Here is a 22,481-nt window from a genome sequence, read left to right as displayed (position 1 = left end):
GTTACGTTTTGGTCTGTTAATGTGTGAGAATCAACAGGGTAGCCGTGACCGAGCTGGCAGTCTGACTGACTCGATCTCTCCGTAGTCCCATCAGCCGTAAAGCCCTCATGATGACTGGGCCTTGTCTCACGAACACTGCTTTTGTTTTAGTTTCGTACTTTACTTACAAGGTTAACAGTCATTGTTTTAGTTCGCGGTTTCAACCAACAGATATAGGAGCTTGGGAATAAAAATAGAGCTGAGTAGATAAATCTGAGATTTATGCGGTGCGGATTATTTTGATTATTGTTAATATAAGTATCAGTGGGCGTGTGGGCAGGGGCATATGCATGAAATCCCCGCCCACTCGCTTCCTCCCTTCTACCCTCCCCTGACCCCGTGATCAGCCGAGCGTGGCTGGATGTCCGTGGTCTGACGGCGTGAGTCTCGTCTGTCTAGGAGTCAGGCTGCTGGCAGGTGACAGGTGTCTTCATCACCGCCGCTGCCCCTCCAGCGTTGTTGTCCACTGCTTGTCCCTCTCGTGGGAGAGGATGACAAAGACAGGGAAAGGGACAGGACTAGGACGAGAGTAAGGACCGCAGGTACTCTAGAGCAGTGGTTCTCAAAGTATTTCGGACCACGGACCACTTTACTTAAGTAAAAAATATGGGCGGACCACTAAGGCCTAAAAAAATCAGTCTGTACTATGAATTTCAATTTTAAATTGCCGGCATTTGTTTTATTTTCAATTCAAAAACTAAATGTAACTTTCTGTGACAGTAGTAAGTGTAATACGTTGACACAAAACTACTTAACTCGTAATTTATAATTAAAAATGTAATGCGAGGAATACATCACTTAACATCACTTTGCTGACATGACGACTGTCAGCCGCGGACCACCTGAGTTATGCCCACGGACCACTAGTGGTCCGCGGACCACACTTTGAGAACCACTGCTCTAGAGTGGAGTGTAATTGCGAAGCACTGTGATGGTTTGACCTGTATTTCTTTCATTGAAAGAAAAGAAAGGTTAAACCACTTAGTAAAATCTTATCGCAAGTGTACTATTATTCTATGGACTTTAAGAATTGTATCGCGATTGAGGATATTAAACTGTTTAACGGTTCGTGATACCTTGACATCCTGCATCTTCTCGAAACGCTTAGAGTTAGTCTCCGCAGACCCCACCATACGTCCATAATCCATGTTCTTGGTCAGGAAAACAAGTCTGGTGCTTGTCCCATCCTGCCAGAGGTTTATAAACTGCGGATTGTCACCGAGAAACAGCACGCTCACCGACATATTAATGCAGGTGCGAGCTCACACAACACTCACGGACATCCGGGGAAAGTGTCGTTCGCTCCTTCTTTCCATCACTCTTCCCAACACGTGCACTCGCTCACTCGTGCATGCAAGCTGTACTACAAAAGCCGCGTAACTCGAGGCGATTGTTGTAACTCTGGAAGCCATCGGCCTCACCGGAAGCGGTGAGCTGACGTCACTAATCACTCGTCGACGTGCCCTCGGACACATGTTACCGGATGTAAAAGGGCTATAACTCCAGCACAATTATGTACTCCCCGTAATCCCACGAGAAGAGGGTAGCGGGGTGCGATCCAGCGTGGTGGAGCTTGTATGGAGGCCCGAGAACTTGGCTTGTGTTCTTACCTCTCGGGTTTCTGCGACGAGTGATGCGGGCGAAGACAGAGGGCTGCAGGTGTTTGCTGAGTCATCGTGTTTCAGACCTCCGCAGATGCGAAACCTTACACACGGTATCGCTTGGCGAGAAGATACTTTTCCTGAGCCTCGTTTCTGCCTGCAAGTCTCCTCGGGTGACTACCCGAGTCAGCGACTGACAGGGCGCCCCTTGACCTCGCGCAGCCAATGAATGGCTAAGCGTGGACGACCTCTGACCTCTGCGTAGTGGTGGGCGGAGTGGCATCCATGGGCCTGAAGTGTAAAACTTAAAAAAAAAGTCACTGTCATAGTTTTAGCGAACATGTGATCATCTGAAATGACTAACATGCCGTGTTTACTAAAACCCTCAAATATTGGATTGTCGCAGTGGTAAAGCCAATCTGGTGAGGGTTGCCATCGTCCTTAGTTTGTTCTGGTGCACACATTTTTTTAATGAGACCTACAAGGCTAGATTTTCTCCTGATTTCCTCACTGCATCTATTCCCTCTTCGTCACCTCTGTTCACCATCACGCGAGACTTGGCGAGAAGGAACCAGTGCGTGGGATCGTTCCTGCTGCCAGTGGAAGGACTGTTGTGTTGGTGGCTTTACGTGTGCGGTTGATAAAGCAACTGATAAACACATTCCTCTTCCCTTGATCTACTTTTTGCAGATTTGCGAACCGCAGAGGAAAACATTTTAAAATCCACCGTTGTTAGTTTTTTCTCCCCTCTGGACAGATATCAGTGAGGCGCTGTCGTGGTAACGACAGTAACCCATTTAAATCCATCAGTTATCGCGCTTGACATAGAGTTGTTGGTCTTACCGGGGTGTTAGATGTGCTCTGATATTTTGAAGTGGTAATATTTTTATGCCTTTCCCTTAATGTCCCTCCTACATTCTGTTTACAGAAAAAAAAAGGAAAGGAGAAAAGACGAAGGAAAATAAAAAAGGCAGACACGTAAGGGTAACGGTACAACTACTAACATGGGTGTAGCAAAACTTACTATACCCATCACTCCCTGCCTCTGATAGGGACTGGTTATATATGTGATAGGATAATGAGGATACTTGTGTAGTCTATGTAATCCCGTTTCTCAATAGCGAAAGAGAACACACGTATTGTCACTGTGTGTGTGAGTACGGGCGCATACACACGCTCATAGAAAATCCGGTGAAGGTCGCAGAGAATTTTAGAATCAGAGACTTGAAACAGGGTCTTTTTGAGTTCCTTACTACAGCTGGTCTGAGCTGAAACCTCCCTTACCCCGTTTTACCTCCCTTCCCCGGTTTTACTGGTCGATGTGCATTCAACTTAACCTCGGAGAGATAATAAACCTTGGCTTTTTATTGTGTAAACACGTTCGTCTAACGTCACGGCCATTAGCACGTGACACTCGCAACTGTTAAAGGCAGGTTTTTACGTAAACTTAATCAAACTAAGGCCATTAAAGCAGAATAGGTCACGTGACTTGCTGTCCGTCACCGCCCATTGTAAGCTCATGATGGTGCCCGGGGTGGGAGTCTACTTCTCGGAAAAGTCTGTCTTCCTCCGTTCTCTTATTTAATTGCCAAGGTAGGATCTGTTTGTCCTTATAAACAATCAATTCTTTTGTTAATGGCGATATAGAATCAGTTTGGTCTTTAAACTTCCATGGGGCATCACTCTTGGGGAAAGAGAGAAACCATCAGTCACGTGAGTGTGTCTAAGTCTGTAGAGTAGGAAGTAGGAGATTCCAAGAACATATTTCTTTGTATTTATCTGCTAGGACACATCTGTCAACAATGCCTTTGACTGAATCATGCGTGACAAATGTTACTGCCCATAATACCTGACTGCAGTTCATTGCTTTCCCCCCTTTTGTTTCTTCCTCTCTTTTTTTTTGTTGTTGTTGAAAAAGGATCACCATAATGTGTGTTTACTTTTTGTGCTGCATCTCTTCTCTTTGTTTTTTGTTGTTTCTTTTTGGGTGGGAGTTAGGGGTTGAGGAAGTTGGACTTGCTACTTACCGCCCCTTAGCCTACTAGAAAATTCTCAGCGCCAGCACGCTCTATAAACCGCGATCTTCTGTCAACGAGTGCGGAACATGCCAATGCTGTGATCGTGTGGACCCTCCTTCATTCTTTAATTTGCATGCTCGAGCACGGCACAAGGAATAATAATAGTTGTCATTAAAGCTGTGACGCTGTTCACGACGAGCTGCAGCACTTCCGCTGGGGCCGCAACTTGCCCGGATGACGAGGTTAGGGAAAGAAGCGATGGTTGAGGTGGTTGTTGCCCGCATTTTGTGTCTTCAGGTTGCATGGGTTACAGAAAAACCAGAAAGATTCCAGGTAACTGTAAATTTCCGGTCTCCTGGTAAAGCAGAGACCCTCCCTCCCATTTTTTTTTTTTTTTGGAAAGGCAATTATCTACACCTTTCTGTTTATGGAATCGCTACAGCTTGTTCTGTATTCTATCTGGTAAGACCAACGTTTATTTCATTTTTGCAGTGTTTGCTTTTTTTGCGGGAGTTTGGCGATCAAGTCGATGGAATTAGGTTTAATACAAGGAGGAAAAAAACGCGACTGAGTTATGGGAAGTAGTGACGTCCATGCAATGAATTATGGGAGAAGCATTTGTGGCCGTGTGTTGGGTGAAGGAGACAATATTTTGACAAGATGAAGCAGATGGTAATAAGAGAAATAGAAATAAACAAACAGCAGGGCGAGAGGAGGGGGGTACTTCCACTTGGCTGGCTGACAGAAACAGGATAAAAAATGTTTTTGTACGGCGGGAAAGGGGAATGTAAGGGAGCGAATCCCAGCGCGTGCAGATGCTCATACACACCTACACGTGGAAAACGACTGAAGCTGTGTAAAACGAAGTCTGGGTATCTGGGTATAACTGAGCCTTGTTCACTCACCCCAGAATGACATTGAAAGCTGATGCAGCATGATACCCGTGATGTACAGGACACCCCGCTGGAAGTAAGGACGCGGTGTCAGAGGTGAAATGTCAACAATGTGAGGTCAGGGGACCGCACACATGCAGATCACAGCAGTGCTACATAGAGAGATTACATTCCATTGTACCTGCTCTCATTAATGACGAGGTCAGACCGGAGACAAGAAGACACAAGTTATGTTGAAAACCGTTATGACTGCTGGCGCTCGTCAGAATTCTTGAGGAATTCCTTTGAAGACATTTTCTTCTTGCAAACATTATGCAGCATGGTTAGAGTTCACAAGAATAACTTCTACCGGATTGAATTTTTGGATACCAGGGTAATTTTTACATTCGTCTTTTGCAATTCTAGTGCGAAAAGGCGTCAAGGTTTAAAAAAAGGTGATAAAATATTTCATTAAGAACGGTTTGAGGATTGTCTGTTCCAGAATATGCATTGATGAGTGCAGCGGTGATTTTGGACATTTTATTAACTATAGATACACATTGTCATAACAGGAAGGAGATGTAAATGTATATATCTACTTTTAACAAATGCGTGTCACAAGTTTGACGGAGATTTACAAACATTCTGCTGTCGCTAACACACACGAACGAGCGAGAAGGTAAGAGCAAACAGTAACTGCCAAGTTATGCCAGCAATGAGAAACATAAACCGGCATTCACACATTCACATTCACATAAACCGATCCATTCACACTGACAATAATCTTGGACATAATGGTCGTATGTATTAGTTTCACTGACAGTGGTGATACACAACCACCTGCAACTACTTCACGTTTAAGTCATCTGCATGCTTCCGCTTGTCGTAAAAGGAGATGAGAGATGGGGTTGTGGTGGTGGTCAGGTGCTAATGAAAAGGTCAGCTGTTCAAGACTTGTGGTCAGCGACCAAGACAATGGAAGTTTAAGTTGTTCTTGAAGATGTGAAAGCGAACCTATCTAACCAACTTGCGAATATGAACAAATTGAACGTTTAACTTGGGAAGAGGCTCACATCTTGACCTTCTTCACTATGAACACATCAATCAAACCTTTGCATTAAACACATTAAACTTTCTCATCGTGAACTCGGTAAACTTTTGGCCGTCGTGTAGAGTGGTTCTTGCAGATGAAAGGACTACAGCGAGCTGGAGTGAAAGAAAACCGAGTGGTGTACAAATGGACGCATCCTGTGGCACCAGGAATGGACTGCCAGGCAGTTCTCTCTCAGAGTTACTCTCGGTGGTGCCAGCCCCGACTCCGGCAGACTTCCCGATGTCTGCAGGCATAACGCCCATCATCCCTGCTGCTGCCTGTGAATGTGAATGCACTTCATCGCTGGCCTCGGCGCTCCCTCCCCCCCTCGCTCCCCCTTCTCCCCTCCCCCACCCGTACAGGTGGCCCACTTTCCCGCCTGTCAATGTTGGCTACATTTTTGCGATAACCCACACAACAATGAGATGATTGGAGCTGGCAGCCACTCCGCCCCGCGCTCGCTGTGCTGGCGGAGGACGACCTCTGTTCACTCCGTGCAGGAGGGACCACGGACTCCCTCCCCCCTCTCTCTCTCCCTTATCTGTGGGAGTGACAGACCTACAGCGCTCTGTAATTAACCATTGGCTTTTTTTGCGTTTAATTGGAAGGAAGTAATTAAAAGGACATAAGAAGTAACATTTAGACTACACGAACGGGTTTTCATCGATGAGCGCCAGTGGCCTGCCAGGTTATTAGTGCAAAGAAAACCACTGGGTGTTCGTGGTGAGTCTCTCTGGCTTAATAGTAAAAGTAAAGTTTTTTTCCCCTTTAATTTTGGTTTCGACGTTCTTGGTTCGAGCTTTATATTCGTTTTTTTTAATTATTACATCTGTCATTGCATTAGAGCATGTCTGTATGCAAATAAGAAGAGAGAAATACATTAACAATACAACAATAAAAAGAAGAGAAAGATAATTGTACTCCTTTCTCACTCTGCTAGCCAAGATCATCAAAATACTGTGTATTTAAAATAGTCTATACAACTCAGAAGGCGCAATTCACGTATCATTGATGACAATGATCCCAGCATCACAGGATCATCTTGAGACAACAGGATGATCCAAGGCCCGTCTTCCAACATCAGCTCCTGGCAGACGAGTAATGAAACTGTAGAAGAAAGCAGACCGACCACCCAGCTCGGATAATGTGCCACCAGCCTGGATTGCGAGCAAAGAAATTGCTTGGTACATAACGACAGCAGCGCCATGATGTACTCGTGCTCTCCACACATTGGCCACCAGCAGTCTTTGTACCCGAGTGAATGGCCCATAACTACATCCGCACTAGTGACGGCGTTGTTGGTGTTAGGGAACCTTGTCAGTCATTAGAAAGCCTCTTGTATTTTCTATTTTGGTTTAAGAAATAATGGGGGTTAAAAAAGGTGGCAAGAACCTAGTCAGCCTGCCGATCTTTCTTTCTTCTCCGACTGAACTTCTGTAGACCTGTAATATGTACATACTTCAAAATGCTTAGTGGATCCAGTCTGAGTGGTTTCTTTCGCGCAGTACTTAGTGGCCTTTCTTTTGGAATTTCATGGTTATCTGATGACTTCACATAATACCTTTTAATATCTTTAGATTTTTAAAACGGATGATGTCTTCACACACAGCGCGGGGATCTCAGTGCATTTCTGTGGTGGCAGTGATCCCATCCATCCTTCAGGATTTTTTAAATGAAACTTTAGAACAAGGGCTGTAACTGTGCCGTGAATGTGATTGATGCCCGCCCATCATACTAGCCTTATAGATGCTCCATTTGTAGCCAACTTTGCGGAAAACCTTTATAGCGCCAGATCTTCAATGGCACCTGTGCTGTCTTTTTGTCTGTTGTTGGTGGAGTGACGCCTCGGTCTCGCGCGCGCATGCGCATTCACATAGCCCCGTGTGAACAGGTATCGCATCCAGAAAGAGTGTACCTAAACGAACTATCTGAACTCAGGACCTCGTTATATCACAAGCAAGTGATGTCATCCCTAGAAGTGGACATTCTTGTCAACCTGATAAAATACCTGCCTGATAATTTAGACCTTCTTTAGAAAAGCAAGCTTAGGCTACTCCGAAGAAAACAAACAAACTAAAAAAATCTTTTCCTTAAAGATGCAATACGGGGGAACCTTACCCTGCATGAGCATGGCTGCTTTGGGTATCTTGGGCCTGTCGTAGGGCCAGCTGTGAACCTTTAGGGTAATTAATGGTGACACGACACCCAGCGCACGCTACGATCGCTCTCGCCTCAAACGCTCCCCTCCCCTCCTCGCCTTTTCCAGAAAAGATGGGAAGACGACCTGTCTTCAGAATGCCAGGATGTGGTGCTTTTCCAGGTTTATCTTGGCACCTGACTGACAGAGACTCGCTTCCAAACATACTGCCGGGGTCGGCATGTAAACTAGATAAAGTTATGTTTACCAATGATAAACCTGTTTCCTCTGTGGCAAAGATACCTTTCTGGAGTCGACTTCTCGTTTTTATTTATATTGGAAGAAAGCGCGCAGTCAGAAACGTGTTACGGTGATGCTTTTCTTCAAATGTATATTGTTTTGGGGAACTGACTCCTAACATTTGTTATAGGGGTGAGGGAAGGATGAGGATGATTTTTCTCTCGTTCACGTGTTACCTGATTCTACCGTGTTCACAGTTCTTTTCGAACACCCACCTGTCCAGATTCCACCTCGCGGAATATTTCCGCTCATCTTAGCAAGTGCGAAACCTGAATCCTGTAAAGTTATTCAAAGTAAATCGCCCAGGACTCTCCTCCCTCCCTTACTCCATAAACCTTACTTGGGGGGTGGTGGATCGTGATAAGATTTTTAAAAAATACAAGAAGCTCCAGACTGTGAGCTACATGGTAGGTGAAGGGGAGAAGATGAGTGACGAACGGCCTGCGGCACAGGTGAGGTGTGGCCGCCGACACCCGGGATCAAAGGAGCCGCTGGGCCCCGGGGGCGGCGGACGGTGGTACCTGAGGTGCTAAAGCGAGCACCCGGGTTACACGGTTATCTCCTCCCATGGTCCAGATGGCGTGGCGATACGGCGCGTGGGCCCGTTATCAGCAGCAGCCAGCCTCGCCGTCAGTTTCAATAGCTTGCCGCCTCACGTCAGTTTCACTTGTCCCTGCGTCAGTTTCACAGTCGTGTTCTTTAACAGCCGTCAGTTTCACTAGCCTCAGCCTCTCCGTCACTTTCACAAGCTGCGAGCAGAACTGAGTTATGAACAGGCCAGTGCCATGGACCCTGGGAAAACAAGCTTTTGTTATATCTTCAATGAACAGTTAATATTTCCAGCTGTGCACGATGTGTTTTTTTCCTCCATTAAATCTTTATTTATTTATCTATCCTGCCGTCACTCTTATGAGATTTTTACCTTTGTGTAAATTAAGGAGAATGTCCGCAGTTTTAACATATTTGAAACACTAGGAGCTTAGGCGACTTTAAAAGGATGTTCAAATAGTTCCGAAAGCACAAATCCGTCTTAAAAATAAAAAAGGATGCCAATCGAGGGGTCGAAACTGCAGGGAAATAAATCGTATATTAAAACCTTTGTGTGTCAGATTTGTCGGTCATGCCCTTCATGTTCGACGAACTGTGCATTTTGCAGAAAAGATTCCAGCGAACATCAAGCAATAAGTTTTCTGTACAACCTTTCTTCTCCGAGACTTCAGCGAGGCACCCGATTGTTCACAGAGGATGTGAACAAACTGCGACTGAATTAAATTCTGTTTTCGTTGCCAACGGTAGGCTGCAGTGACCCGGTGTTTCTTACCCGTAAGGTGAGCTTATTTATTATCTCTTATTTTACATGTTAGGCCAACATCCTTCTTGGAAGGAACTCCCAGAGTGTGTCTGGGCTCAGAGGACGAGAAAGAATGTGGAAACACCCTGACGCTGGCTGGTGTCGTGGCTTGCAGGTAAATACAGATAAAACAACCAGGACGACATGACAAATAACTGAAATTCTTTTGCTTGGGAGTGGGGTGGGAGAGGACAAAGCACTGATACCAGGACAAGAAGGGTTCGCAGCGATACGCGGAGCGATGCTGTTTAAATCGACACAACGATGTAGCCCTTGGATGAACAAAATTTTTCTGACTCGGAAAATCATCAAATAAAATGTAAGTGAAACAGGATGAAATTAAGCACTTAATTCCAGTCTGCCACCTGCTAGCTTCCCTCACTTGCTTGAAGGCTCTAGAGTGAACACCTCAAATGTTCTTCAAGGGTTCTAGGAGTGTGGCCTGAGAGCTGCACTGAAAGCCATTCCTCGAGCACTGAGACTAAGCACCAGAAAGATTCGCGAACCATGGAGGCTGACAAGAAAAGATTGCGCACAGAGAGAGAGAAAAAGAAGAAAAAAACAACTACAGGCTTGACAATGAGGGGGGAGGAGGATGGGTGGTGGCCGAATAGTGTCAAGTGACTCGGTAAATGAAGGGGGAAAAACGAGAATTGGAAGGGTGTTGATGAAGAGAAAGGTCACGCGGTACTTCGCGTGTCTATGAACTCTCCAGGAGGCAGGACCAGGCGGCGAGAGAGGTACGGCTTGCTGTGCCAGACCTGGGCTCTGATGTAGGTAGAATTTCAGACATTACCTCTTCACACCCACTAGGCCGAGATAGCGCGCGCAGTAATCGTGCACTGGAAGGACAGGTTCCTGTTTCTTTAACACACAGAGTTTCCGAGATGTTAGAGGCCTTCTGGTCATGTTGAACTAAGAAGTGGATGTTTATTGTCATATGAAACTCTTTCTTTACCATGGAGTGATCTATGTACCTCGGCCATCTCTACAGACAGCGATTTGCTGGGATGTCTAGGGTAAAGGGGAACCTGCTACAGAAAACCGCATGCACTGCTCGGGAGTGAGTGGAGCTTGCTTTTGGTCCACCCCATCGTTCTCTCTCACACACACACAGACTGCTCCGCACTGAGTGAAACCTGCTACGGGACATCAGCCACACACTGTTACAGGACACCACACACACATCTAGAGGACACCACACACACAGCTACAGGACACCTCCCACTGGCCTACACCGAGCCAAGTCGCTCCTGGCAGGCGGTTGCGAGCCGGAAGCCATGGTTGGGGAGAGATGATCCCACTGCGCCAGGTTGGCCAGGTAATTATGGCGCACAAACAACCGGCTTTACCGACGACGGGAGGCAAGGAAGAAGGGTCCATCAAGCCCGGATCCCGAACAAACCAGATGTGGAAACGTAGCGCCAGGCTCTTTCACCTGCCGAAATCACTCAACTGTAGCCGTGGAGCTCAAGCCCTAACTAGAAACTTCAGACAGGACGGGTGGGAAAAAAAGTAGGAAAGCTGTCAGATTCTCCCCAGGACACCCACTCACGCAGGGGACAAGTAAGAGGTGTGGATGAGACCTGGGCTGGTGTGCACAAGCGAACTTAAACATGAACTTAAGCTTAAGTTGGCTGACTCAACTTTAAGTACAGTAACTCGGTGTGCACAAGACAACTCAAGTCCGCTAAGTACAAAATTTCTTACTCAACTTTAAGACTGCCCTCCCCCAGGTATAAACCCTTACTTAACTGAGTCGGGCGACTTAAGTTAGCACATTTCTGATTTCTTCGTGTGAAGAGTGACAGAAGATGGCAGCGAGATGACTGTGCTTTAGAATGATGATAAGAAGACATTTGATGAGGGAACGTGTGTTTCGTGACAGACACAGTCCTTTTGACCTGTATGATCCGTGATATAGCCCTAGTTGCTGGCACGGCATAAAACACACACAATTTGACCTGTACGACGACGTTGAACTCTACGCTCGATTTCGCTTTTGGCGAGTCGATATCATGTACCTGTGCGATTTAATACAGGAGGACATCGACCACCCTGGCTTTTAAATTTGACCATTTTTTAAAAATTTGGGCCCATTCCCGTTTTTGCTGATGGCACTGATGGCAACTGCTATGTCTTTCCACAGCTGATTTTTTTTCTTTGCGGTCAATACATAAACAAAACATAACAAAAACTACCGCACACATCAATTTACATAAATAGATCAACAAACATATCTCTGGCAATCTACACAAATCTTTCCTCCATCTCATCATGCCCTACCCTATGAAAGGACCAGCTGACGCTAGTAACATCATATAGGTTGTAGTGGTTTGTCTTTTAGTTGTAGCCTACACAAATACCGATAGCTTTCAACATACATCAATAAATAACACATATTTCAGGCAGTCCGCACATTTCAACTGTACACTGAACTTATACTTATCTATACATTTATGACATTAGCTACATCTGAGGCATAGCTCACCCACATATTATCTTCACGTATACAAATACCAAATCAGGGAAGGAAAACATGTCTATTCACACATTTTCAAGTAGGTATAGGGTATCCAGACTACGAGGAGACATAAGGGATACATGATTTTTTACAGATACATAACAATATATGTATACATAACTAACAAGCAATATTTTACAATATACCAACATAAAAAACAAACATATACACATAAATTAACAAACATTTTAAGAATACATACATCTGCCCAGAGAGCCACACAATAAAGCAATCATCATAGAATGCACCTTGGAGCCCATGTGTCATAGGAGGACAGCACAATATTAATGTATATCAAGACATATGTAGTTTTTGATAATCAAGATCAGATAAATGTATATAATCAGTATTTAGTTTAGTTAACAAAGATGTTCACAGGATAGCCAGTGTTTAGCAAACTTTTCTTCGGTTAATTCTAAACATGCATTAAATTTTTCAATTCAATATCTGTGTTTCAATATTTGGATATAGGGTTCTAACTGGGGGATAACTTTTTTTAAAATATACAAGAATATATGTATGCTTTTGCCAGCAATAAAATTAAATCAAGTGGACCATCTGTCTCAAAGTTATTATTGCATCCAAATAAAATCAAATGTTCACTAAAAGTTATCTTAGGAGCATTTGCACATTTGTCTAATATACAATTTTGTAAGTTTTTCCAAAAAAAATTAACAAATTTACACTTCCAAAAAAATATGCTGAATATTTTCTTTATCATCTCTGCAAAGGCTGCAGACATCATCCTCTTCTAGTCCCATGTGGAATAATATTACTCTTGTCGCCAGGATTCTATGTAACACTCTGATTTGAAGCCGTTTTAATTAATATCTTTTATATTAGCCATTGCTTTAAATATAACATGCCAATCAAACATTTCTATTTATCCTTTTATCCAGTGAAAGCAACAGTTTGGTATACATGTGTTAGATAATATTTATCATAATATGGTCTTGCTCCTTTCTGTATTGTTCGAATTATTCTTAGAGTTTTGTTTGTGTCATATGTAGAAGGAGATAAATCTGTTTTTATTCCTTCTATTTAAGTTTATGTATGTTTTTATGGCCTTTATGCAACCATTAAAAGAGACAAAGTCAAATGTTAACATCATATTTATTTTTAAAAGCTTGATATGATAGAAAGTTTCCTCTTTCATTTGTCAAGTGTTTGAGTATACATCTTTCTCCACCCATCTTCTATATAGAATTGGCTTATTCCAATTGTTATTCTATCGTTACGAAAGATAGGTTCTGACAAAATTTCATGTTTATCACACACTATATTCTCTCCAAAAATCCTGTATGCTTTTAGTATATCCATCCAGAAGCTTTTTGCATTAATATACATGTAGTGGCAAACTGCAGGGCACAGTTTGTCAAAATAACCTATTATTTTATGTGTAGACAGAAGATTTTTTTCCAGTTGTGGTTACTTTTCTTTATTTTCTGCAGCCATGATAATTTTAACGCATTCATATAAGTTTTAAACATCAGGTATGCCCATGCCTCCAGCCTGGATATTTTTCTATTAATTATATAATTTTTTTCCATTCATACAAACCTAAAGATAGATTTCTGTATGTCATTTATAACAAAGTCTGGAGGGTTAGGTAGTAGTAACCAAAGGTGTACTAGTTTTGATAAAATTAAGGACTTATAAGTATTGCTACTCTCCTAATGGAGTTAATTAACTCTCTTTAATCATATTTTGTACAACATTCTATTTTAGCAAGCTTGCTATCGTAGTTTAATTTATACAGTCTTTTACGTAGGTCTTTTCTTTTTTTGATAATTGTTTCCATTTTTTCAGGCAAATACCTCAATCTCAAAAGATAGTATCGTGGTTGAAAAGACTGAACAAGACCAAACATAAAAGCGTAACACACGAACAAAGCGATTGTTGATTGGCTGTTTGTCTATAAATAGCCAGTGACGCGAGAGAATTCGGGCAATTCCGAAAAGGACGAGAGGTCACTGTCTTGACCCATTTCTTAAGTAAGCAAGCAGTTGAGTCCGCTTGTGCACACCGATGAGAATTCTCGCCAGCAGCGAACTCAGCTGAGTAAAGTTTGCGGTTAAGTCGGCCAACTTAAGTAAGAAATTTAAGTTCGCTTGTGCACATCAGCCCTGGTACCCAGGGTGTCTCTGAGGCGTGTTTTCCCGAACTTCCACCATCGCCCGAATTTAACGAGAGACATTCCTCTAGTTACTCGTGCTGCGGTGGGTCGACATGGGCGCACAGCGGAACAGGGTCAAGTGGCCAGGTCGCTTTCTTCTTCCCCTGACGAGGGTCTGCACCAGAGGTCTTCGCGAGGAACACCCGGGCCCTTCCAGAATCACATCTGTCGATTGCCGCCACCCGGTATACCCAGACAGATGATACTGTTTCAAGTATTGGTGTCGGCTTTCATACGAGTCAGGGAAGTACTCCAAGGGAGTCCTGATGAGAGACGTTTCACTCTATAGAATTTTGTGTAATTGCTTTCTGGTTTGATTGGCTTTAAGACTGCTTTTTCCACCTTCTCCTTGCATTTTTATTTTTTCCTTCTCTGCGCATGTTGTCACCTGACCGTTTGAATACAGTAATATTTGGATCACTACGTGAAGTTAAGGCCGTTAGTCCCCATGAAATGTCTTCCATTGCAGAGGGATGAGCTCGGCACTGGTCTCTTCCAGTTTGCCCAAGAACCTTGCAGACTTCTTGGAAGTATTGCACGTTTAACTATTCCTTCAAACAATTCCTCGCATGATAGGCAGGTGCTGGTAACTTCTTGTTCGCAATGTGTTACTACCATCATCTTTTTTACTTTTTTTTCTTTTTTTTTTTTTTTTTTTTCTTTTTTTTTTTTTTGCGGATTGAGGAGGAGTGTGGGACTGAAGAAGTACTTTCTGTTTTTTTTAAATCCAGACCAGGAATAACTGTTCACCTCCCCAATTATGACCATCGGCGAGACACAGCAAACCACAATAAAATGTATGGATTGTTTCGCAGTTTGCTACGGAAATCAAGGGAAGAAACGAAGGACGAAGCTCATCGGCAAGGCAAAAATGAGAAAAAGTTGATCAGCTAGATGCTGAAAGAATGAGAGGGGCTTTGTTGTTGTTCTTGAAAGACGGCGTAATCATTTATTTGAAAAGTAGTCCGAGGAAGTTTGTTGTTCCTTTCGGAACTCAGCACGTGTTTAGAGTCGAGTTTCCACGTGCGATGTGCTCCACGTGCAAGTTGTCCTGCGCCGTGGAAAGTGATGAAACTTCAGAGGACTGCTGAGAGACACTGACTGCATGGAGAGAATAGTTGTGAGGGCCAAATGCTGGGCGCCCCGAAAACATTGCCATTGCACATTGTAGTAGAAGAGTTCGTAGCAGGCATTTCTCTCCCTTGCTGACAGAAATTAGCGGAGGATGGTGTAACAGGAGCCAGATTGAGATCAGCTTGCACTTTCAGATATCACACTGACGGATTTAAAGGGATGCTTCAACTGGTATTTAAGACCTGGTGGGAGATTAAGGTCCCAAGGCTGAAAACGTCGGCAGTTCCTCTCTTTGTTTGTTTGTTAATTTCTTTTTTTTTTTTTTTTCACTCTTACAAGCTGGGCTCGACATTTTGGCTGCGTCCTATTTTCTGTGTCGTTGAGGATGTTTACACTGGGGTATCTGTTGAAAAGGCACTTACATTTAAAAGCTGCTGTAGTCAGGAGCGGCTTTTGACCACATGCACGTTTTAAACGCAAGCAATCCGTCTTCTTTTCCCTCTTCTTTCTTTTATTTCCTCCTCTTGCTTTTTTTTCTATGCGTTTCCTCTTTGCGATTTTTTCTGAGACAAAAGATATTGAGAGAAACGGAGTTTAATGAGAAGAGAGAACAAGGGAGAAAGATTACAGTGATCATCTCTAGATTTAAGGCTTATATAAAATGGTGTCGACATAAACTAATTAATATTTCTCATTAGAGTCACAAAACACTTAAGAGGTATCTGAATTGTTTTATTCTAATTAAAATTTTTAGTCTAACATTTTATTATTAGTTTCCTTTTTAAACGATCGTTTTTGCTTCGCACACCACACGCACAGCATAATTTGTATCTATGCTAACGTGTGGTCACGTGACATTATCTTGCATGAAAAGTAGAAGTGTTCTTGAAAGATTACGAAAACCACAAGATTTTGTTATGTACCTTACGGAAGACGGGTTCAGAGAGGACGATTGGCGGTAATGGCGATAACAATGCTGACGACAGAAACAAGACGATGGCGGGACACAGGAAACGTTGCAGTTTAACGCCACGAGGACCGACACTTCAGTGGCGCTGTTTCCACCGGCGGACTTACAGAGCAGAAAACACAAAATGGTGTGAAACGATTTAAAAAAATTTCTGGCAGTTACATCTCCACCTGCTGTAAGCATGATGAGTCTTTTTCCCCCTCTTCTCTGTTAACGATTACTGCCAGAAGAAGTCCATCTAATAAAACATGGGCGCATCCAAGCAGTTACCCCGGGTATACAGAAGTTGCTAATAGTTTTATCGCAGCTAAGTAGTCGGTTAGGGGGAGATGTGGCTCCGCAAAAAAAAGTCCATTTTCAATAATGTGCAATTTGTTAGCCATTCTCAAACGGATAGCATGGATTCGGTGGCCTTGCCAAGAATAACTGTCGACATTGTGCGCCTTTATTTCTGCGTGGTGCAGATATATGCGACTGCACCGATAAGGGGAATACCTTGTACCTGTAATCACGGCAGCCCTACCCATAAAACTCCTGGGAACCTACGGGAGCCGCATGCAGGAAACTCTGGCCTTTGCCAAGCTCCGCAGCCATCGCTGTAGGTGCAAACACATAGGTGGGAGTGAATCACGCTCATCCTGCTCCCGGGGAGATGCTGGCTTGCAGTTCTTCTTCGTCTCGTAATACCTCGTTGTAGCCACGGTATTCGAGAAACAGTTTTTCTTTCACGCAGAACAATAATGCTGTTGTGATTACTTAACACCCCGGAGTAGATATTTTCCAGACGGGTATACAGACATAGGTTCGCATGTCACTATCCCTGACTTTTCAGCATCCTCATCCCTAAAGCCGTTCTTCGTAGTCAAAAAAAAAAAAAAAATTGCAATAACTTCTCAAATTCTTCTCCTTCACTCTCCAAAATGAAAGCCTCACCCGGTGAAGGTGGTGAGGGGAGGGTAGGGTTGAAGATCGGGAATAAGTCATCCTTGCCCTACTGAAGCAGCAGGATAAGGTTAGGTGCTTTGACACCCCGGGCGCACCGCCTGCAAAGAAAATACTGTACCAACCTCACAGTGAGAATGTCTGCCAGTCTGTGATAAACAAAGTCAGACCTTGGGTTCAGTAGGAAAGATTGTTAGCATTCCTTCTATAAAACTGATGAGAGTTCTCAACCTCCAATTGTGTGGTGGAGGGTGAGATGTAAACAGACAACACAGACTGTGAGCTTGTTTACAAATAGTCTTCTTGCATCCTGCGTTTGTATCAGAGAGCAAAGCTTCGCCTTCTTGTTTACTTAATTTAATTGGACAAGTAAATAATATCAAACAGTCGGCAATACCAGTTTGTCAATACTAAGCAAGTCAATAGTACTAACGTGTAAATAATACCAAACAGTTGATAATGCTAAGCATTAAATAATTCAGGATTACACCCACACACTTTATTTGATAAACTAAGCACCAAATCAAAAATAATTCAGATTTTCTCTCTGTCTACCTGCTGGTGTGCATGTTTCTCTATAATGACTCACCCAGGAAGCTAAACCTGTGAATTGTACAGATGAATGTAAGACTGACTAGTGGAAGTCAGGTAGGGGAGCCAGAAGTACTGAGCATAGTTTCACCATCCTCCTGATAATATTCACCCCTAATGTGTTCTTTGTCAGTTGTCTAAGTACTGATGAATATTGTATAGTTTCTGACGACAGTATTCTTTATGAAATTGTTTTCCCCCATCTACTCTTAATATGGTCAGGCCCGCCATTACTTGTCTTGGTTGATAATACTCACATTCATTGCTCCCCTCAATCTTCACCTCCCTCCACCACCCGCCTGAAAGATTATTTGCTGAGTGAGGGTCCGCAGAAAATTTTGTGTAATTTGTTTTGTTGTCACTGAATTATCGTAAGATAACAAGTATGTATACAAAAAAATGATGTTACTAAATGCCGATTGAGTTTCTTCATGTTAACTGTTGCTTTCTTTGCAGATCATTATCCGTTCAAACGATTATTTTTGTCTTTCTTTAAATTGCTTTTCTTTTCATTTTTTTTTAATTTCTATTTTTTATTTTATATTTGCATGAAATGGTTAGAGTTTTTTTTTATTATATTCACGTATCGCATAAAGAAAGTTTTGTTGGTAGTTAAAAAATTCCTGGAATTTTTACATTGGAATACTTGTTTGACAGTTAAAGTGTTGATGTAGGTTTATTTATATTATATAAACAAAGTTTTGCTGAATTTTTTGTGTAAACAAATTACCATTCCTGACTGAAAAAAGATGGTGATCACAATATCCATACGTCTGACTGATCGCCGCTCGTTGGGTGAAGACGTATTCATCATGCTCCTCATCATCATCCACCTGCTTGACCTCTTCCCTCTCATTTCAGCGTGCAATTGCAACCTGCACGCTAAGCAGGTGTCGTTTCAATATGGAGCTGTACCAGTTATCAGGGTACAAGAGCGGCGGTGTTTGTCTGAAATGTCGGCACAACACAGCCGGCAGAAACTGCAACTACTGCCAGGAAGGCTTTTATAGGACAAGAGCAAAGACATCACCCACCGCAAGGCGTGCAAAGGTATGGGCTGCATGCTGTACACATGTGTGTTGTCTTGACGGGCCTGCTGTCTTCAAGGCTGGTTTCTGTTTGGTTTGTTTGTCTGGCAGCTTGCAATTGTAACTTGCATGCGCGGCGATGTCGCTTCAGTAGCGAGTTGTACCAGCTGTCCGGCTATCGCAGCGGGGGTGTGTGCATGGGGTGTCGCCACAACACCGCGGGCCGTCACTGCCATTATTGCCGCGAGGGCTACTATCGGGACCTCACCAAACCCATCGCTGACCGCAGGGCGTGTAAAGGTAGGCATAGGGGCCCACCGTGGCCCACACCGTGTGGAGGCCCTCCTCGAGGGTTGCTTTTTTTTTTTTTTTTTGATGTGTGTGAGCTGTAGAAAAAGCCTCATCGCCATGGAGACAAGTACTCATCACCATCACGTAGAAAGCACCCATCACCATGGACACAGTAAAAGGCACTTATCACCATGGCGAACTGTAGAAAGCACTCATCACCATGGCGAACTGTAGAAAGCACTCATCATGTCCGATCAGTAGAAAAGCACAATGGTGACCCGTAGAAAGCACGCATCAACGTCTTCAGTAGTTTAGCCTGCAGCTGCTGACTTCATTAAAAGGGGTGGGACGGAAGCTTGGCTATGTTGTCACGTGACTGGGTGGTGTGTGTGTGTAGGAGAGGGAATGCAGACTCGTGGTCAAGTCCTTCTACCTCAGGGACGAGCAAAAGCACTATTTTCGCATTTTAGACAAAAAAGTTCCCCAACCCCACTGCCCTTTACCCTCGTAACTAACCCTGTTAATGCTCGGCATGAAAACGTCTTCTCTGATATACCTCCGAGCTTCCTCCACGCACAACCCCTGGCAGCTACTCCTGCTATCAAAAGATCCAAAAGACAAATAAATTAAAAAATGTCAAGAATATCTTACCGCGCGGTTGTGCATGCATTGCATGTGTGTGTCTGTGTGCCTGTGTGTGTGTTTATAACTTTCATGACTTGTTTTCACTTTAATGTTTGTGTTTTGCTTGGTTTTTATTTTTGTGTAACCGCTGCGAGCTATCATGCCCTGACAGCTTAGTGTCGTTAACCACTTTGCTTGCATGGTCTCACCTGCTGTGTACTTTATTGTGTCACACAATATCTACTAACAATATCTACTAACAATATCTACTAACTGCTCTATTACCTGTCGACTTTCTATCAAACGCTGCTTTTCTTCTACTAACCTGGGTTTCGGTGTAGAAATGTAGAACTCGATACACTCTTGCTGCTCATAAATGTTTCGAGATTATTTTTTTATCACGCTGATTGTTCTTATTTTTATTACCATCTTTATTGTCGACACATAAGAGGAGTTCCTTTTTCTTTCTTTTTTTTTTTTTTTTTTTTTTTTGGAACACGATAGCTGTAAAAGTCGGGAGGGAATGCAGAAAGATTGGTTTGATTAGACTACGCCACACAGCATCACTTGTATGTATGTAGCTCACCATGAGAGAGAGAGAGGTGGGGTGTAAAAAAGAAAGAGATGGGGAAGAAAGATCTGCTATTAACCCTTTGTGTCCTCCAGTGGCAAACAAAGTAAACATACAATGTAAAGAGATGCCAGAGCTTGCAGGGTTCTGTGTCTCCTCTGTAAACTTTACTCATCAGCAGCATCTAGCTACTTACATCTCGGTCCACGCATTCTTCCCAAGACATCTACACCAGTCCTGCTGTCAGACACTTGCAAGGTGAAACAGTAGCCAGCCACGGGCTGAATGGATCATCCACAGGGAATCCCTGGCACCCTGTTGAAGAAGGCAGGCACGCAGACGCCATCGGACAGTGATTAGGGAGAGACCGGTGATATAATTCATGTGTCGGAGTGTCTGAACACTTGGTGCTTGTGTGATGGGGCTTCTGGAAGATATCACGGGTACTTCATCATCAAGCATCATTTCACTCGCCAAGTTAAAGCCTCCCATACAAGAGCTGGGGTCAGGAGCAGCGGAAACATCGGCACCAGCTGACCTCTCGTTCAACAGCTGTCTTGCTCCTCCGGTCCAGAGAAAAGTTTATGGAGTGTGTTTCTGAGGCAGTGATGAATGGTGAGAAACATCGCAGAGGAGGTTCACACCTCAAATCGTTGTCTCCTATCCACCAATCTCATTTTAAAACAAGAAAAAAAAAAGTGTGTGCGAAGGGTACAAAGCTTGGAGGTAAAGTTATCTGCCACACTATCGGGTATGGCACCCGGTCTGAACTGCGATAAAACTCCTCCCACCAACAACCATGCACCTTCTGAAAGGGCGTTGTTCGCTTTGGTGCTGACACCCCAGGTTGTTTTTTTTTTATTTTGAGTCGGGTGTTGTTTTTGTTTTGCAGTTAACGTCTGTCCTTATTGCTTCAAACGATGTTTCTGCTCGCCGTGAAACATGGCGCCTGTCAGAAGCTGAAGACACTCGAGACTGTAGGAGTTCAGAACTCGTCTCCGTGTCAATTTTTTTTTCAATGCCCAAAACAATAAGAATAATAACACCCCAAAAAGGAGTTTAAACTTTGGGTAGTGTGTATTTTTAGCGCGAAAGCTTCTTGAATATAAAAAAAAAACAACAGAAAATGTAGGGTGATTTTTTTTTTGGGGGGAAAGGGTAGTTGGGGGACCTATCCCTATCTCCATGTTACTTTAGAAAAACGATATAGGGACACAACTCGTGTCATAACCGTACAACATGTAATGCGAGAGATAAGGCGTTGACAAAAATAAAAGAGAATGCTTTGGCCATTGTGATATGGCGCAGAAAGACGTTAAAAAAGGAAGAGGTGTTCATTACAGCTCTTTGAAGTCAGTGTCCCCGCCATGCTCTTTAGCGACACCTTCCGTGGAGATAAGGGCAGATAATTGAAGACACCCATTCCATCAACCTCGTGTACGTATAATTTGCGAATGACCTTGTAGGTGTGGGGCTGGGGTGGAAGGAGGAGTAAAGAGGTTTCCGTTTGACTTTGCGTGCTGAAAAGCCGTTATGACTACCTGAGACACTGACGGCATCTTGTCACGTGCGCGGATTTAATTACTAAACAACGATCCGCCTAATCCTGACCGAGACTTACTTTCGTCCGCTGCTGAGCGTAGCTCATTGTAAGCATTGTTGTATACCTCGTGACGCAAAGGAAGAGCGCAGGACGAGGGAAGGGAGGAAAAAAAAAGTTTTTTTTTTTTTACGAAACTCGTGGAGTGGTACAGTGCAAGCTGAAGTGGAAGTGGAGAGACCCTCTCGTGGTGGACCTGCTTGTTGCCACTCAAAAAAGATGACTTTAGGAGATTCTGTTAGCTGCTGGATGCATACAAGCAAGTTCATTCCCCAACCCGCGCCTTCTTTCTCGATGACCAACGCCGATGAAGAGAGCTGGCCTGGTGCAAGTCGACATTCATCCAGACTTCATACACAGCCATATACTTTGATACTTCTGTAAAACATTTGACGCACAGACTCTGCCTGACACTCAGCTCCCTCCCCCAAACCTCCCCTTCGATTAATGACTGAATGTCGTGCTAAGGTGCGTGTTGATGACCGCAATTACAGTCGATGAACTCGCTATTCGACAAGGCGAGATTAGCTGCCCGTGGGCCACCGGATACGTCGGCGCCTGGCCTCCAGGTTAGTCTTGCGACATAAATAGCTCCCCAACCTCCAGCCGAGGCAATTCCTCGTGTTTAGAAACGCTTTCCCGTGAGTTAACTTGCTTGAGGGCGCAAGGTCAGCTATGA

General features: G+C 43.7%; 1 protein-coding gene across 1 annotated transcript in view; it reads left to right on the top strand.

Annotated features, from left to right (window-relative positions):
* The window catches only part of LOC112565925 (netrin-1-like), a 68,548-nt gene that overhangs the window by 24,015 nt on the left and 22,052 nt on the right, over positions 1 to 22,481 (top strand). The window contains 1 exon segment of the mRNA XM_025241825.1: positions 18,828 to 19,016. Coding sequence (XP_025097610.1) covers positions 18,828 to 19,016 — 189 coding nt within the window.

This window comes from Pomacea canaliculata, linkage group LG1, assembly GCF_003073045.1.
Source record: "Pomacea canaliculata isolate SZHN2017 linkage group LG1, ASM307304v1, whole genome shotgun sequence".
Taxonomy (NCBI): Eukaryota; Metazoa; Mollusca; class Gastropoda; order Architaenioglossa; family Ampullariidae; genus Pomacea; species Pomacea canaliculata.
Note: the sequence above shows the minus strand (reverse complement) of the source record. Positions and strands in the feature narration are given on the sequence as shown.